The sequence below is a fragment of the Dipodomys spectabilis genome, unplaced genomic scaffold, assembly GCF_019054845.1.
Source record: "Dipodomys spectabilis isolate Male_0828 unplaced genomic scaffold, ASM1905484v1 ptg000085l, whole genome shotgun sequence".
NCBI classification, from domain to species: Eukaryota; Metazoa; Chordata; class Mammalia; order Rodentia; family Heteromyidae; genus Dipodomys; species Dipodomys spectabilis.
Window position 1 is genome coordinate 2,973,153 of NW_024870762.1, and position 15,779 is coordinate 2,988,931.

Consider the following 15,779-nt stretch of genomic DNA (forward strand, 5'->3'; position numbering starts at 1 on the left):
CAGCTCTCACAGCCTGGACCCCCTGCCAGCATCCACTAAGGGGTGGGGATGGGGGGGGTCCCGGCTCAGGCCTAAAAGCCCCTCCCTATAGATGATGCAGGCAGATGAGACACTGGGGGCTCAGAGACATTGAGTGATTGGCACTAAGTCACAGCCAAGGTGGATCTCCCCCCTCTGCCTCCTGTGTGGCTAGGTTACAGGCCTGGGCCCCTAAGCCAAGACCTTTGGGATGACATTTCATGCCAATGACGTGTGCTCAGAAGCCTTTGAAAGTGGGTGAAAAAACTGGGTGAGGAAGTAGCTCATGCCTGTAATCCCAGACACAAAGGAAGCATAAACAGCTGGATCTCCACACAAATACAAGACTATCCCAACAATAATTAAAGCAACAAGAGCTGGGGGAAGGTTCACGCCTGTAATCCTAGCTATTCAGATGGCTAACATCTAAGAATCTAGGTTCAAAGCCAACCAGGGCAGAAAGGTTTATGGGACTCACATCTTGGTAGTTCTCTACCACTTGAGCCACAGTGCCGCTTCCAAGAGGCTCATAGCTCTAGCCCAGCAAAAAGCGGGGAATGAAGTTGTGCCTCAAGTGGTACAGGGCTGCTTGAGCAAGAAAGGCTCTGGGACAGCGCTCAGGCCCTGAGTTCAAGCCCCAGGAGTGCCCCACCCCACCCGAATCCCAGCTAGCACAGCACACAGCAGACGGGCCAGGCCAGTCTTCAGCGCCTCCCAGCAGGGTCCCGCCCACCAGAGCCTTGTGAACCCCACTGGCTCTTCAGAACCAGGGTCACCCAGGAGCCTCCTGACACCCGAGGTGAAAGCAATGTCCAGCCAGGTGGGGACAGGAAGCCCCGTGGAGGCCGCTGTGGGGTCAGATCCAACTTGGCTGAGTGAGTGGACTCAAGGCTGGGTTGAGAGCGCTGGGCCCAGGGCCTGGTGTCTGCGGGCATGCAGCCTCTTGTCCAATGAGAGTGAACTTAGTTTGAGAAGCAGCTAAAAGTCATGTGGAGTGGAGTGAGCTGACCAACCCAGGGAGCCAGGTCTTCGGTTCTTTGTTCAAAACAAGGTATAATTCCAGAATTGGAGCCTGATTTTCTGGAGGGGTGGCATAAAGCAGCCACACCAAAAGGTACTAGAAGCTGGGCACCCGTGGCTCACCCCTATAATCCTAGCTACTCAGGAGGCTGAGATGTGAGGATTGTGGTTCAAAGCCAGCCTGGGCAGGAAAGTCCATGAGATTCTGATTCCAATTAACCACCATAAAACCAGAAGTGGCGCTGTGGCTCAAGTGGTAGAGTGTCAGCATTGAGGTGAAGAGCTGAGGGACAGCGCCCAGGCCCAGAGTTCAAGCCCCACGACAAAAACAAAATAAAGTACTTGGACTTTTCTACACACCGATTGAAATCAGACTTATTTGTGTGTGGCAGGCCTGGGGTTTGAACTCAGGGCCTGGGTACAGCTGCCCCTGAGCTTTTTTGTTTTGGTATTTTAGTACTTAAGCCATTCTTCCACCTGCAGCTGTGTGCATGGTTAATTGGAGATCAGCGTCTGAAGTACCTTCCTTCCCAGGGCTGTATTCAAACTGTGATTCAAAATCTCAGCCTCCTGAATAGCTAGCTGGTAAGAGCCACTGGCACCTAGGTTGGTTTGGGAGGCTTTTGTTTGTTTGTTTGTGCTGGTCTTGGGACTTGAACTCAGGGCCTGGGAGCTGTGCTGGAGCTTTTTTTTTTTTTTTTGCCCAAGGCCAGCGCTCTACCACTTGAGCCACAGCTCCAGTTCACTCGATGCTGGTTAGTGGAAGAGACATGGATTTTCTTTTTTTTTGTTTTTGTTTTTTTGGGTCCGGCTGTGGGGCCTGAACTCTGAGTCTGGGCGCTGTCCCTCAGCTCTTCAGCTCAAGGCTAGCACTCTACCACTTGAGCCACAGCAACACTTCCGGATTTTTTCTTTTTGCTTATGTGGTGCTGAGGAATCGAACCCAGGGCTCTAGGCATGCTAAGCGCCTTCCCGGGCCTGTTTGTGGTCCGGCCTCCGCTTCCCCAGCGCGGGGATTACAGGTGCGAGCACCCCATCCCGCGCCTCCTCCTTGTGGAGGAGAAATGGGGATTACCCAGGATCAGCCTGGTGTTTCCCTCCGGAGTCACAGCCACAGCCCGCCCGCCCGGTCCCCAGCGTCCTGGGCCCAGGGGAGGAGGGAGGAGGGGGGCAGGGGAGGAGGGGGGCAGGGGAGGACGGAGGAGGGGGGCAGGGGAGGACGGAGGAGGGGGGCAGGGGAGGAGGGAGGAGGGGGGCAGGGGAGGAGGGAGGAGGGGGCAGGGGAGGAGGGGGATAGGAGGGAGGAGGGAAGAGGGGGCAGGGGAGGAGGGGGGCAGGGGAGGAGGGGGGCAGGGGAGGAGGGCAGCAGGGTGCCGTCCCTGCCCGGCGCCCCCTCCACGGAGGGGGGTGGCTGAGCCGAGATTAGCGGGTGAGGAGCGGGGAGAGGCTCCCAGCTGGAGGAGGGGTGCGCAGAGGAGAGGAGCGCCATGCCGCTCAAGGACGAGACCCTCCGAGAGGTGTGGGCCTCGGACAGGTGGGAGCCCCCGCCCGGAGCCCCGCAGCCCCCCAGCCCGGGAGCCCCCCCGGAGCCCCGCAGCCCCCCAGCCCGGAGCCCCGCAGCCCCCCCAGCCCGGGAGCCCCCCCGGAGCCCCGCAGCCCGGAGCCCCGCAGCCCCCCAGCCCGGGAGCCCCCCGCCCGGAGCCCCGCAGCCCCCCAGCCCGGGAGCCCCCCAGCCCCCCAGCCCAGAGCCCCGCAGCCCGGAGCCCCCCAGCCCCCCAGCCCGGGAGCCCCGCAGCCCGGGAGCCCCCCCAGCCCCCCAGCCCGGAGCCCCGCAGCCCGGAGCCCCGCAGCCCGGAGCCCCGCAGCCCCCCAGCCCGGGAGCCCCCCAGCCCCCCAGCCCAGAGCCCCCCAGCCCAGAGCCCCGCAGCCCGGAGCCCCGCAGCCCCCCCAGCCCGGGAGCCCCCCAGCCCCCCAGCCCGGAGCCCCGCAGCCCGGAGCCCCGCAGCCCCGCAGCCCGCAGCCCCCCCCGCCCGGAGCCCCGCAGCCCGCAGCCCCCCGCCCGCCGGTCCCAGACCCCCACCCGGGCCCCGGGACCCCGCCCCTCCGGCCCGTCGGGGATGGCGAGGTACGCGCGGCCGCTTCCTCTCCGCAGCTGCCCGGAGGACGAGGACGGAGGCCTGAGCCCCGAGGCCCCGCGGCGCCCCGCGCCCGCAGCCAGTCCCCACCCCGCGCAGGTAACGCCACGCGCGCCCGGGGGCCGGGGCGGGACGGGGGCGGCCGGGCCCCACGCGCCCGGGGACAGAGGCGGGGCCCACGGGGGGGGGGGGGGGCGGCTGGACCCCACGCGCGCCCGGGGGCGGAGGCGGGACGGGGGCGGCAGGATCCCACGCGCCCGGGGACAGAGGCGGGGCCCATGGGGGGGGGTGGCGCGGACCCCACGCGCGCCCGGGGGCGGAGGCGGGGCCCACGGGGGGGGGGGCGGCTGGACCCCACGCGCGCCCGGGGACAGAGGCGGGGCCCACGGGGGGGGCGGCTGGACCCCACGCGCGCCCGGGGACAGAGGCGGGACCCCACGCGCCCGGGGGCGGAGGCGGGGCCCACGGGGGGGGGGCGGCTGGACCCCACGCGCCCGGGGACAGAGGCGGGGCCCACGGGGGGGTGGCGCGGACCCCACGCGCGCCCGGGGGCGGAGGTGGTGCCCACGGGGGGCACGGACCCCACGCGCGCCCGGGGCGGGGTGGGACCCCCTCCACGCGAGGCCGGGCGTCCATCCCCGCACCGTCCCGGCCCGGCCTCTATTCCGCGACTGTGCCCGGAGGTTCCGGGGATCAGAGGCCCCTGCCCCGCCCCCCGCCCCGCAGAGGCCCGGACCCCGGAAGAAGAGGACCGAGACCCCCGGCTCCCCCGGCTCCGCGGGACCCAAGCCCCGCCGGCCTGCGGGTGGGTTCGACGGGGCGGGCGGGGGAGCCGGAGGGGAGGGCAAGGGAGGGGGGAGGAGGGGAGGGGGAAGAAAGGGGGGGAACGCCGAGCCCCGAGGGGAGGGCGGGGAGGGGAGGGGGCGTGGGCAGGGGGGAGGGGCGCCGAGCCCCGAGCGGGGTGGGGGCGCCCGTCCTGAACCCCTCGTGGCCGGCGCAGGGCCGAGGCGGAGGCCGCGGGAGGAGCCCCCCGCCGGGCCCCCCGCCGAGCCCCCCGCCGAGCGCGCGCAGACCGTCTACGCCAGGTTCCTCCGGGACCCCGAGGCCAAGAAGCGCGACCCCCGGGACACCTTCCTGGTAGCCCGGGCCCCCGACGCCCCCGAAGGTGAGGGGGGGGACCCGAGGGGGGGAAGCTGGGGCCGGTGCTGGGCGCAGGGCCGCCTGGCAGCCTGAAGAGGTCCGATCGCCACTCCCCATTTTACATCTGAGGAAACTGAGGCACAGAGTGGTTGAGCGTTTGGCCTTAAGTTTCAGCGAGGAGCCCTGACGGGGCTGAGTCAGGAAAACAGCAAGACAAGGAAGGCGGTGGGGGCAGCAGAGAAGGAGGGGAATGGAAGCGGCAGGGAGCTAAGCTGCCTGAGAAGGGGAGGAGGGGGAGGGAGGGAAAGGTGAGGGGGGACAGGTGAGGTGGGGGGCAGGTGAGGGGGGGACCGACCCCAGCTCACTGACCAGAAAGGCGTGAGGATGCCCTGTGTCCAAAGGCTGCACGTAATCCTAGCTCCCAAGGAGGCTGAGATCCGAGGATCACGATTCAAAGCCAGCCTGGGCAGAAAAGTCCATGAGACTCTGATCTCCAATAAACTACTCAGAAAACCGGAAGTGGCGCCTGGCTCACAAGCTAGAGTGCTAGCCTTGAGCAAAAGAAGCTCAAGGACAGAGCCCAGGCTGCAGAATGTTGTGTGTATGCGCGCACACACACACACACACACACACACACACACACACACACACACACAGCCGCCCATTGCCAGCAACCTGCAGGATCTAGGTCCCACTATGAGTTTCTATCTACAGATGATGAGGAAGAGGATGATGACCAGGATGAGGAGGAAGAGGAAGAAAAAAAAGAGAAAAGCCCTGTGCCCCCCAAAAAGCCCCCCAAGGAGAAGGACAGGAGGGCCAAGGCCCCAGGCCTGAAAGGTGGGTGTTGGGAGCACTGGAGAGCCCAAGCCTCCTTAGTACCGCTGTGCACAGGATGTGAGACTCGGAGCTCACCAATGCCTTTCCAGAAGCTTCTATTCCATGGTGTTCTTTGATAGCCTGGTATTCCCTTCCAGCACTCCTGCTCAGAAAGGGTCCTGGCAGTTTGGCTTTCTTTGTGGAGTTTCACTCAAATGTAAACTAGTGTTTTTGTTTTGTTTGTTTGTTTTTGGTCGGTCATGGGGCTTGAACTCTGGGGTTGGGCGCTGTAGCTCAAAGGGAGCGCTCTACCGCTTGAGCCACAGCACACTTCGGGTTTTCTAGTGGTTTATTGGAGATCAGAGTCTCATGGACTTTTCTGCCTGGGCTGGCTTTGAACTGAGTAGCTAGGATTACAGGCGTGAGCCACGGGCGCTCTGCTAACTAGTGTTATTTTTAAAATAGTTACAGCCAGGAGCGGTGGTCATATTAGAAAATGAGTAACTGTGGCTAGGTAAGAACCTGGACTGTGCCAGTCGAGCCGTGGAAAGAAGCAGCTCCTGAAGGAGGGTCTGCGGGGTTGGGGGGGCGGGGGGGGGGGAGCCTAGTGACTTGTGCTGGCCCCCCCTTGCTAATTGCGTGTGTTGTTTCTAGATTTTGTCCAACACTTTTTTTTTTTTTATCCAGAGGGGATGGGGGAAACGTAAAAGCTGGGGGGGAGGGGGGTTTAAAGCCAAGCGCGCAATTCTAGCTACTCAGGAGGCTGAGATCTGAGGATCGAGGTCTGTGAGACTCTGATCTCCAATGAACCACCAGAAAACCAGAAGTGGCGCTGTGGCTCCGAGTGGTAGAGTGCTTGCCTTGAGTTGAAAGAACTTCTGGGACAGTGCTCAGGCCCTGAGTTCAAGCCCCATGAATGACAAAAGAAAGGAAGAGAGAGAGGAAGGAAGGAAGGAAGGAAGGAAGGAAGGAAGGAAGGAAGGAAGGAAGGAAGGAAGGAAGGAAGGAAGGAGAAGCAGGGCTCCAATGTCTCACGCCTGTAATCCTAGCTACTCAGGAGGTTGAGATCTAAGGATTGAGGTTCAAAGCCAGACTGGGCAGCAAAGTCTGTGAGACTCTATCTCCAATAAAACCACTAGAAAACCGGAAGTGGCGCTGTAGGTCAAGTGGTAGAGCATTAGCCTTAAGCTGAAGAGCGCAGAGACAGCGCCCAGGCCCAGAGTTCAAGCCCCACGACCGACAAAAAAAAAAAAAGGAAAAGAAAAGAAACCGTAAAGACAGCCAGAAGATAGACTGCAGACCCTGCCAGGCCTTCAGCTTCCCTGGGGATCAAGGTGGGGTGAGGGGTCCCAGTACCCCCATTGCACCTCTCACTTGCAGGGGACCCTGGAAGCCCAGACCCCCCACGGAAAGCACTTCGCACCAGGAAGGAGGCCGGGCTGGGAGCCAAGAAGAAGGCAAAGAAGAAAGGTGAGCTGGGCCAGGAAGCCTGGGGGGGGGGGGTACAGGTCATGACCTCTCATACCCACAGCATGGGGGGGGGGGTGGAGGGGCAGGTCATGACCTCTCATACCCACACAGCAGCGGGAGAGACTGGCAAGGAGGAGGGGAGCCCGGATGGGATGAGGAAGAAGAGCCCAGCGGCCATGTTTTTGGTTGGGGAAGGCAGCCCAGCCCAGGCCACCCGCTTCCCCAAAAAGAAGAAAGGTGAGCGTGCCAGGGCCTGGGGTGGCTCTTCAGGGGTCGGTGGGCAGGGCAGGGGGAAGTGTGGGTTGGAGAGTCAGAAAATGTGGGGGGACCTCTTGGCCCCTGTTTTGACAGCTGGGGGAAGGGAGAGGGCCACAGGCATCCGAGCTTGGTGAGGTCTTCCCAGCCTCCCCCCCCCATGCCCAGCCCCACCCAAAGGCTCAGAAGAAGAGAAGAAAGAGGAGGAGGAAGAAGAGGAGGAGAAAGAAGAGGAAGAGGAGGGGGCAGCTGTGGCGACCAAGAACAGCAACCAGAAGGGCAAAGCAAAAGGAAAAGGCAAAAAGGTTAGGGGTGCAGAGGGGGAGGGGAAAGGGAGGGGAGGGGCAGGTGGGCGGGGCCTGTGGAGCCCTGGGCTGGGTGGGACTCTGGCCACCCTGTGTGACAGAAAAGCAAAGGGAATCCAGTTCAGGGGGGCAGAAGAGGCACGGGGGCAGCAGGCTCAAAACAGTTGCAACCAGCCAGATATCAGTGGCTCACGCCTGAACTCTCAGCTACTCTGGAGGCTGGGATCTGAGGATCACCCTTCAAAGCCAGCCTGGGCAAGAAAGTCTGTAAGACACTTATCTCCAATGAGCCATCTGACAACCCGAAGTAGCACTGTGGCTCAGAGTGGTAGAGCGCTAGCTCTGAGCTGGAAAAAGCTCCAGAACACCACTCTTCAGGTCCTGAGTTCAAGTTCCACAGTGAGGGGGGGGGGGCTCCAGCTGGGCTCATGCCTGTAAGCCTAGCTGCTCAGGAGGGTGAGATCTGAGGATAGGGGTTCAAAGCCAACCCTGGGCAGGAAACTCCATGAGACTCCTATGTCCAGAAAACTGGAAGTGGCTCAAGTGGTTGAGCACTCGCCTTGAGCTGAAGAGCTGAGGGACAGCGCCCAGGCCCCAGATCAAGCCCCATGACTGACAAAAAAATAAGAATAATAACTGTTCCAACCGAGAAGCTGGACAGGGAGGGAGGTTCAGAGGAGAAAAAGTGAAGAAGAGAATCTTCTAGAAGTAGGTTTCCTGCCAGCAGAGAGAGCAACCCACAGGTAGCTCGGTGGTGTTCTTCTAGCTCCATGGGTTGAGCGGAGCAGGCGTGTGGGGTCTAGGTGCTGATTCACACAGACCAGATGGCCAGGTGCTGATGTCTGGACCTCCAGGCCAGTGCCTTCTCTCGGGAAGAACAGACCACAGGGCAGGCCCTTGAAGTCCCCAGCGGTGGGAGTGTTGGAGTCTGCTCTGGCTTTTTCCACATGGCATTCCAAACATAGTCTTGTGTTTCCCAACTTTCCTCTGAAGCAGGGGACAGGGGAGGCTCCATGGTCATTTGCCGCAGGCTGAGGGCCCACGGGCTGTCTGTCCCCTTCCACACAGTAGAACCCTGCCAGCGGCAAGAGCGCCGGCCCCAGTCCACCCAGGCTCCCAGACAGCATTGCGTTCTCGTTCTCAGGTGCAGCAGGCACCGGCTGCTAGTCCCGCGCTCTCCTTGGTGGGGGCCAGGGCTTTGAGTCATGGCTCCCCGCTGGAAGGGAGGGAATCGAAGGACAAAAGGCAGAAGGCCACTGGGAACAGGAAGGATCATTGTGGCATCTCCAGGCCTTTGCGGGGGGGCTTCTGCAACCGAAAGCATTAGGAGTTTCTCAAAGAACAGAGCGCACGTACTTGGTACTTGAGGGGTTAGCCATGTCGCAAATCCCTCCCCAGCAGCACGGCCACAAATGTGCATTTTCCTCCACTCAGCTTCTGAAAGCCAGAGTTCAAGGAGGGTCATTGGGAAGCCTGGCCCGCGGGGACAGTCCATGTCTAAGATGGCTCCCCGGGGTGGCTGAGGTCTAGAGGCCCATCCCTCTGTACGTGGCTCCTCCTTAGAGTATTTGCATGACTTGGGCCCCCCACAACTTTCACCAGGGTCCAAGACAGAGCCAATGACCCAGTCTCAGAAGTGAGCCCCCATTGCTTTTATTGGTCACAAAGATGAATGCAAAGACGCTCTGTGACAGGAGGCTCCACATGCCTAAAACCAGAGTTGGGGCGCCTGGAATGGGTTGGGTGGCTCTAGTGGTAGAGTACTACTTTTTGTTGTTTTGTTCTTTACGTGGTGCTGAGGAATGGAACCCAGGGCTTCATGCATGCTGGGCAAGCACTCTACCACTGAGCCACCTTCCCAGCCCAGGAGTGTTAATCTTAAGGGGAAAAAAAAAAAAGCTCAGGGACAGCACCCAGGCCCCTGAGTTCAAGCCCCAGGACCAGCACACACACACAAATGCTGGGTGTGGTGGTACACATCGGTAATCCCAGCACTAGGAGGCTGAAGCAGGAGGATTCCCAAATTCAAGGCCAGCCTGATCTGTAGAGACACTCTTGTCTCTAGGATGAAACAACGAATTAACAAGAGATCCTTTTGAGGTGCACAAGAGTGACGATTGGGGTTTGCCTCCACACAGGCACCTTGCTTACCAGACTTGAAAGAAAAAGGAAATGCACTGAACCCTGAGAGATGTTAGTGATAGAAGCAGGCTTGGCCCCTCAACAGTCGCTCCAGAACCCCAGCTCTTAATCACAAATGAAATAACAGGCTGGGGGGGGGGGTGCTCCTGAGCCGCTGCCCAGGTGCGGGGCTGAGCTGGGGGACAGAGGTGACCCAGCTTCCAGGGCCCGGCCTGGCCAGCCTGCCACCGGGGGGTGGGGGGGGGGCACCTGCTGAAGGGGCCTCCGTCCACCAGAAGGAAGAGAGGCCCGCGTCCCCGCCCGTGGAAGTGGATGACCCCCGCGAGTTCGTGCTGCGGCCTGCGCCCCAGGGCCGCACCGTGCGCTGCCGGCTCACCCGCGACAAGAAGGGCATGGACAGGGGCATGTACCCTTCCTACTTCCTGCACCTGGATGCCCAGAAGAAGGTGGGGATGCAGGGAGGAGGTGGGGGTGCTGGAAGGGTCTCCCCACAGGGAGGTCCCACCCCTCCTCCAGCCCACTTCCACCTCCTGGTCTCCTCCCAACTGTCTGTCGTCTGTCCATCTGTCTGTCTCCCTCCCCCAGGTGTTCCTGCTGGCGGGCAGGAAACGGAAGCGGAGCAAGACAGCCAATTACCTCATCTCCAGCGACCCCACCAACCTGTCCCGAGGAGGGGAGAATTTTGTGGGAAAGCTGAGGTGGGTGGGGTCCCCTGGGCAGGGCCTGGGGTCGGGGTGGCTGGCAGTGTCCGCGCTCCCAGATTCTGGCCCAGGGCATGGGTGACCTGGGGTGGTCAGCAGGCCTGGGTGGGCTGCAGGATTGCTGTTTCCATCTGGCCGGGCCGGGCACAGGGCTCCGTGGGGGTGGTACTGGCCCTGGAGGGCTGTGTGTGAATTTCCAGCCCCTGGGGCACAGCAGCGGCTGGGTATTTCCCCAGGACTCCCAGTGTCGCAGGCATGAGTTGGTGAGGTCTCCCCGACATCCATGTCTGAGAAGAGGTGGGGACACCAGGCCCTTTTCTTTTGGTGCTGGTACTAGGGCTTGAACTCAGGGCCTGGGTGCTATCCCTGAGCTTTTTCACTCAAGGCTGGTACTCTACTACTTGAGCCATAGTCCATTTCCAACATTTTGCTGGTTCACTAGAGGTAAGAGTGTCATAGCCAGGCACTGGTGGCTTATGCCTGTAATCCTAGCTCCTCAGGAGGCTGAGATCTATGGATCATGGTTCAAAGCCAGCCCAGGCTGCAAAATCCATGAGACTCTGATCTCCAATAAACAACCAGAAAACCAGAAGTGGCGCTGTGGCTCAAGTGGTAGAGCACAAGCCTTGAGCTGAAGAGCTGAGGGACAGAACCCAGACCAAGAGATCAAGCCCATGACCAAAAAAATAAAGAATGTCATAAACTTTGCTGTCTAAATTGGCTTCAAACTGTGATGCTCAAATCTCAGCCTCCTGATTAGAATTACAGACGTGAGCCTCCAGCACCTTATGGCCTTATTTTCTTGTGTATTTAACAAAAATTATAGAGGAGCTGTCTATGATTAAGCTGAGTTTAAATTTTTAATTAATTTTTACTACTATAAAGGTGATACACAGAGGAGTTACAGTTGCGTAAGTCAAGCAGAGTGCATTTCTTTTTGGACAATGTCGCCCCTTCTCCCTGGGAAACATTGTTTGTTTGCCAGTTCTGGGGCTTGCATTCTGGACCCAGGTGCTCTCCCTGAGGTTCATTTTGCTCAGGGCTAGCCCTCTACCCCTTGAGCCACAGCTCCACAGTCTGACTTTTTCTATGATGAATTGGAGATAAGAGTCTCACAGACTTTCCTGCCCAGCCTGGCTTTGAACTGCAGTCTTCAGATCTCAGCTTCCTGAGTAGCTAGGATGACAAGCCTGTGTCACTTGCCTGGCTAAACATAGTTTTAAACAAATAGGAACCTTTTTAATCCTCTTCTTATCCAAATGAGGGAAACACTGTTATGCCCATCTTCTAGATGGGAAAGTTGTGAGTTTAACTTGTCTAAGATAGAGCCAGCATTAGAGTGTTTCAGAAGATGTGGCTATTTAGTAAGCTTTGCTGGCCAAGTGTGGTGGCATATACCAGCACTGGAGAGGCTGAGGCAGAAGGATCTTGAGTTTGAGGCCAGCCTGTGCTACATAGTGGACCGTGGCAGGATGTGAAGGATTCAGTGCTGAGTCCCCCCACCTTTCCTGGGGTGGCAGGAGGAGGCTCTGGGGGTCTGGGTCGGGCCTTGCACCCCCTTAGCCCCACCCCACCTGCAGGTCCAACCTCCTGGGGAACCGCTTCACCGTCTTCGACAGTGGCCAGAACCCACAGCGGGGCGGGGGCGGCTCGGAGGTGGACAGCCTGCGTCAGGAGCTGGCAGCTGTGATCTATGTGAGAGCCCCGCGTTTGTTCCCACACCAGAGCCTGGAGGGGGAGGAGGAGGGGGGAGGGGGAGGGGGAGGGGGCACCCTGACCCACAACTCTCTCCCAGGAAACCAACGTGCTGGGCTTCCGCGGCCCCCGACGCATGACAGTCATCATCCCAGGCATGAACTCTGACAACGAGAGGGTCCCCATCCGGCCCCGAAACGTGAGCCTTGCTACCCCCACCCCCCGGGGCCCCTAGCTGGGGACTCAGTTTCCCCAAAGCCCAGTACTCTGACAGCTTGTAGAATGAAGTCCAGTCTGCCATGGAATGCAGTTTTTTCAGAGCAAAGCATGCACTCGGGGCCTCACAGAACACGCACGGCCAAGGGAATAGCATCGGAACAGGGAGAGCCAGTGCAAAGGGCCTGCGGCGGAGGGCGCCCGGTGCTTTGAGGATCAGCAAGGTGGCCGTGGTAGCTGGAAGACATGAGGTCAGAGGGGAAGATGATGGACAGATAGGGCCTGCGGAACTGGTTTTGGCTCTGAGAAATATGGAAAGGGTTTTGAGCTGAAGAGCCATATGACATTTTTTCAAAGCAAAGGTTGAGGGGAGGGGAGTGCGGGTGTGGGGTAGGTTAAGAGTTGTCCAGGACTGGCAATGCTGGGCTTTGCTCCTTAGCACTTCAGGTCTGGGAGGCCGGGACTAAATGTCCTGCGCTCACAGGACACTGATGTCACCCTGCTCTTTTACGACCGAAAGTAAATACCCGTCAGCTGCTCATATGCCCTTCCCTGCCCGGACGCTGTGCTACCGTCACCGGCCAGGCTGGGCCTGGGGCACAGTGAGGGGAAACTGGGCCTCTAGGGCCCCATAGCTGTTCCTGCAGGGACGTCCGAGTTGGGGCTTAGTAAGAGCAAGGTGCTGGGGAGCTGTTCTCCTCGCCATTCCCACTGCCGTCATTTGCTTTCAGGGGGTGGAGAGGAATACTCAGGTCTGCCTACTCACCTGCTTTGTGCTCTACCACTTGAACCACACCTCCAGTCGTGCTGTGTGTGTGTGTGTGTGTGTGTGTGTGTGTGTGTGTGTGTGTGTGTGTGTGTCCTGGGGCTTGAATTCTGGGCCCGGGTGCTATCCTTGACTTTTTGTTTTGCCAGTCCTGAGGCTTGAACTCAGGGCCTGGGCACTGTCCCTGAGCTCCTTTTGCTCAAGGCTAGCACCCTACCATATGAGCCACATGGTCACTTCTGGCTTTTTCTGCTTATCTGGTGCTGAGGAATCGAACCCAGGCATCATGCATGCAAGGCAAGCGCTCTACCACTGAGCCGCCTTCCCAGCCCTTTGCTGGTTATTTTGGAGGTGGGATCTAGAAGACTTTTATGCCCTGGCTGGCCTCGCTCTGTAGCCCTCCAGACCTCAACCTCTTGAGTGGTTCCGATTACAGGCATGAGCCACAGCACCTGACTGCAGTCATTTATTATACACACACTCTGCCAGTTACCCAAGACCCAAACTCCACACAGCAGGTTCCTAAAATACGACCGTGAGTGATCAGCCCATGCCAGGAACTCCTCTAAATAATCCTCCATGTGCTATGAATTTATTCAGCCCTCACACACCCCATTGTGTGGGACCCGGAGGGGTGGAGATAAGACAACCCTATGACTCCTGCCAACACAGTATCAAATTCCAGCCCAGGAAGGGAATGGTAGGAGCAAGGCATCATGGGAGCCAAGCCGAGCCATTGAAATCGGGAAGGCTCCTTGGAGGAGGTGATCTCCAAGCCAGAAATGTCAGCCGATGACTGACAGGGAGACAGCCCACCAGCACCATCTTATAGTCACGTCTCCTTTTCGCAAACTGTATCACTCTCTTCTGGCCTCCTATCCATCTCCTTGGCTAGTCATACATCCTGGAGACCCTGTGGGGTGTCAGGTGCCCCTTTCTATTTTCCAGCCCTCTGTTTTGGAACCCCTCCTCGCAGACAAGCCCTGTCCTCAGATGCTGACCCAGCCCCTAGTACCCTCAGGTGCCAGGGGTACTGATGCTCAGTGGATGTGGCATGCCTCACTGTGCATCTTAGGCTCTGCACGGGTGTTCTGGTCCAGCGAGCTCAGCACCTCTAACTGTGTTCTCACCTGTTCCCATCCTGCCCTCGCAGGCCAGCGATGGGCTGCTGGTTCGCTGGCAGAACAAGACACTGGAGAGCCTCATCGAGCTGCACAACAAGCCGCCGGTCTGGAATGAGGAGAGCGGCTCCTACACCCTTAACTTCCAGGGCCGAGTCACCCAAGCCTCAGTGAAGAACTTCCAGATTGTCCACGCTGATGACCGTGAGTGTCAGGGCCCAGGTCAGGCTGCTCCCTGCATCTGCCTGACCCCTGTCATCACTCAGGCCTGGCCCAGGCCTGTGTCCTGGGACATCTGCAAGGTTACTGTCTTCTAAGGGCTCTGACTCTGTGCTTCTGGGAGCCTCTGCATTCCCAGAGGGAGTCCAGGCTTCGTGATTCCAGGTTCTCAGTCTAGCATTAACCAAAGCCCTGGGGTAGATCTGGGACATTGAGAGCCTGATTGTATCAGGAGAGATGAACTGCTGGGGTCCCACAGCCACCAAGCACCCATCCTGACGGGGTCAAAGGTTCTGAGGCTCAGAGGCTGGCCTTTACCCCCAAAGCATCTCTATTTTGCAAGCTGGGCAGTCCTGATGGGGAGGCTGAGATCTGAGGACTGAGGTTCAAATCCAGCCCTGGCAAGAAAGACTGTGATAGTCTTATCTTTAAACACTAAAAGACAGGAAGTGGAGCTTTGGTCAAGTTATAGAGCAGTAGCCATAACCCAGACTGGCAAGACAAAAAATTATTTTGCAAAATGGACACAGAGGCTGGGGCATGACACAAGTGGTAGAGAGAAGTACTGAGTTCAAACGGTACCCCAACAACAACTCTGACAGTGTCTTTAAAGAGGCAGGTACTGTACTTGGCACTTTTGGCACTTTAAATTGTCAAACCCTTTCCACAACCCTATGAGGAAAGTATCTTTAGCTTCCAGAGAGGCTCAGTAATCTGCCCAAGTCACACAGCAAGTAGGAGGTAGCAACAGACCAGAACCTTTCCAAGTCTTCAAAATGACTGCCTTTCACGAAATACTAATCAAGCATTTGAGTATCTTAAATGAAGTCTAAGGACTACCTTAACGGAATGAGGGAAACTAGATGTACCTGGAACAGAATTAGATGAAACTGACCCTGTTGTAAACTAGGGTGAAGAAGTTTGGGGGGCTGGGAAAGACTCCAGGATCACAGGGTTGGGATAACACCGAGCAAGTCCCCCACCCCCTACTCTGCCCTAGGGATGGACCCCACGTCCGTCACCTGTCCCCATCAGACCAGAGTTTGGGAGGTATATTTAGCAATATTCTGTCTCTCCCAGTGCTGGGGGAGGTGTTGTGGTTTGGGGCTAGAAAATGGGATCCGACTGGACTGGATGAGGACCATGCTGAGTGGGGCCCCTACCTAAGGAAGGACCCAGGGACCAGAGAAAGTTTTGAACCTGGGGTTTAAGGTGGGGCTTGGGGGAACTTGGGAAGAAAGGCTGCCAAAAGACAAACGGAGAAGTTGGGAAGGAAAGGCTCTGGGCTGGGGTGAGCTTGGTGGAGGAGGAGTCTGCATGGCTAGATTAAGGCCTGCAGAGGTATGGCCCGGGGCAGCCAGCCACAGATAAGACGGGCCCCTGCCCTGAGGCCTACAGTGACCCAGAACAGGTGGGGCCGGTTGGATGAGCTAGGAAGGGGAAGGTAGGTGGGCAGAGCTCTGCTAGGGTTGGGGCTCTATTGCAAAGAAACGAGCCCCCCCCCAATGCGGGCTGGGGGTGTTGTTGGCCAGGATGGGGTCCCCAGGCCTCCGCCCTCCTCCACCGGCTCGTGTCGGTCCACAGCCGACTACATCGTGCTGCAGTTCGGCCGGGTGGCGGAGGACGCCTTCACCCTGGACTACCGGTACCCGCTGTGCGCCCTGCAGGCCTTCGCCATCGCCCTCTCCAGTTTCGATGGGAAGCTGGCCTGCGAGTGACCCCGGCGCCCCACGGTGCCCCGCGGAGCCCGACCGGGA

The 15,779-nt window shown here is 59.1% G+C and overlaps 1 protein-coding gene across 2 annotated transcripts; it reads left to right on the forward strand.

The window, feature by feature from the left end:
- The first annotated feature begins 2,525 nt into the window (after positions 1–2,525).
- Tulp1 (TUB like protein 1) lies at positions 2,526–15,740 on the forward strand. 2 transcript variants are annotated; one of them, XM_042684250.1, is made up of 14 exons: positions 2,526–2,572; positions 3,191–3,248; positions 3,900–3,982; positions 4,181–4,338; positions 5,028–5,153; positions 6,513–6,602; positions 6,714–6,839; positions 7,026–7,162; positions 9,580–9,750; positions 9,890–10,002; positions 11,586–11,700; positions 11,801–11,899; positions 13,836–14,007; positions 15,607–15,740. In XM_042684250.1, the coding sequence occupies exons 1-14, from the start codon at positions 2,526–2,528 to the stop codon at positions 15,738–15,740; spliced, it is 1,629 nt and encodes a 542-aa protein (XP_042540184.1). The 2 variants fall into 2 exon arrangements, with proteins under 2 accessions (XP_042540184.1, XP_042540185.1); XM_042684251.1 differs by lacking the exon at positions 4,181–4,338 and having other exon boundaries at positions 3,900–3,978.
- The last annotated feature ends 39 nt before the right edge of the window (positions 15,741–15,779 follow it).